This window comes from Mya arenaria, chromosome 15 (assembly GCF_026914265.1).
Source record: "Mya arenaria isolate MELC-2E11 chromosome 15, ASM2691426v1".
Taxonomy (NCBI): Eukaryota; Metazoa; Mollusca; class Bivalvia; order Myida; family Myidae; genus Mya; species Mya arenaria.
The window spans coordinates 48,140,657-48,142,505 of NC_069136.1; the positions used below are offsets into that span (position 1 = coordinate 48,140,657).

General features: G+C 37.7%; 1 protein-coding gene across 1 annotated transcript; it reads right to left on the reverse strand.

Moving 5' to 3' along the window:
* Positions 1-396: 396 nt before the first annotated feature.
* On the reverse strand, positions 397-1,275 carry LOC128219438 (uncharacterized). The gene has a single exon (XM_052927247.1). The coding sequence runs from the start codon at positions 1,273-1,275 to the stop codon at positions 397-399; it is 879 nt and encodes a 292-aa protein (XP_052783207.1).
* Between the last annotated feature and the right edge of the window lie 574 nt (positions 1,276-1,849).

Sequence of the window (1,849 nt, forward strand, 5' to 3'; positions counted from 1 at the left end):
CATATACATAAAATATTGCTGTCAGCATAATGACTATATGTAACATATTTGCTTATTAGATGTTGTGCTAGCTAGGTAATTTTGGCTTTTATATACATATTAACCAAGATGTATTATAACTTGAATGTACAGAGAAATTGATGTATACTGTAAGTCCATCTACCATCTATATCCAAATAGGTAGTTTCTCTGATATGTACATATATACTCAATGTTGAGTAAAAAAACATGTATGTTAGTGCATGACCTAGATGATCTAGGTGCAAATAAGAGAAAACATTGTTTAAACATCAAAACTAATGCAGAAATTAATCTTGACAAATGACATAACACTTTAAGATTAATTAAGACTCAAATGGTTGCACTTCATGTCTGAAAGACCAACACTGGCACTTCTCAGTTCATAGATTGGTTTGGGTTATAACCAAACTGAACCAGGTCATTGTGGGTGTTGACTCTGATCATGTGGCCTTTCACCTCTGTTTTGATGTAGATATTACCATCATAGGTCCAAGTGTCAAGTACAGGGGATTTGGGATTCTTTTTCAGGAGTCTGCATTGGAAGGCAAGTTCACCCCTGAATGAGGTGAGATGTTCATTGATATATGCTTGGCTTTTCCTTTGCCTTAGTTGTTTTCTGATTTTCATAAAATCATGTTTGGTCTTGTAGGACACAAACTTCACAATTATGTCTCTGGGTTTGTTGACTTTAGGTTTGCCATTTCTATGTGACCTGTCTATATCAGAGGGTGTAATATCAAGGCCACCTTCTTTTGCCACCTGTATGGCAATATCATTGGTATTTTCTTCAGGCAACTCCTTCATGTTGCTGATCAGTATACAGTTTCTTCTACTATACTGGTTTGCTGCATCCATTTCACCTTCAAGGTGAATGACCTTTGCCCTTAAGTGTGTCAGCTCATCTTTTAGGGGTTGAACTTGAGTCTGTATGGCAACATTCACTATGGCATTTATTTCATCTTTTAGTGAGATCTTCAGTGAGTCTACAATTCTTTGTATATCATGATCTGCTAATATGGAGATTTGATGAGGGTTTCCTGGGTGGGGAGGTCCTTGAAGTGACATCTGGGACCCCAGTTGGACTGGGGACTGCATATAAACAGGTGTTGGTGAATAGATGTACTGCTGCTGGTGCTGTTGAGGTGTAAATTGGGCACTCCTGGTATTGACTGGAGTAGTATTTATACTGCTGTTAGATGCTGTCTCCATTGAGGTATTTATATGTGCATGAGCACTAGCACTAGCTGTGGACATTTCTACAAATGTTTCAGAGTTGCAATGATTATCTACCCAGCTTTTACATCTGCTGTCAGTGCTACCAATGTCAGACCCAGAGGAATGTCTTGATTTTTTGTCAATTGACTTTTCACCAGGGGAGATAACTTTTCTTTTCTGGCTTCGATTTCTCCTTGTTTGTCTGTCTGAATGTTCAGAGTCTAAGCCTGGGTGTTGTTTTGAGTGGGATTTAATGCCTTTACCCATTAGAAAAGTTTGCTGCTTCACGTTTGCATCGGGAAGAGGGTTAAGTTGAGGTTTTTACATGTTTTGAAGTGCGAGGGAAAAATACAGGTTGTTGACACCGGAAGCGGAAGTTGTGCCGTTTGATTAAAATATTTTTACTGTAGCTGGATACCCGCCTATCAAGTTTCTCAAATATAAATTGTGTAATTGCTAAATTGATTAATGTTCGATGAACTGATTCATATATTATAATAGAAGAAACGCTTTGTTCTGTCTGACGTACACCATTTTATACTCATTAATCTTAGACAAACAATTTTGGCAATGAAAAATGTCATGAGTCTGTACTGTACTCCGCTGTTGAGAA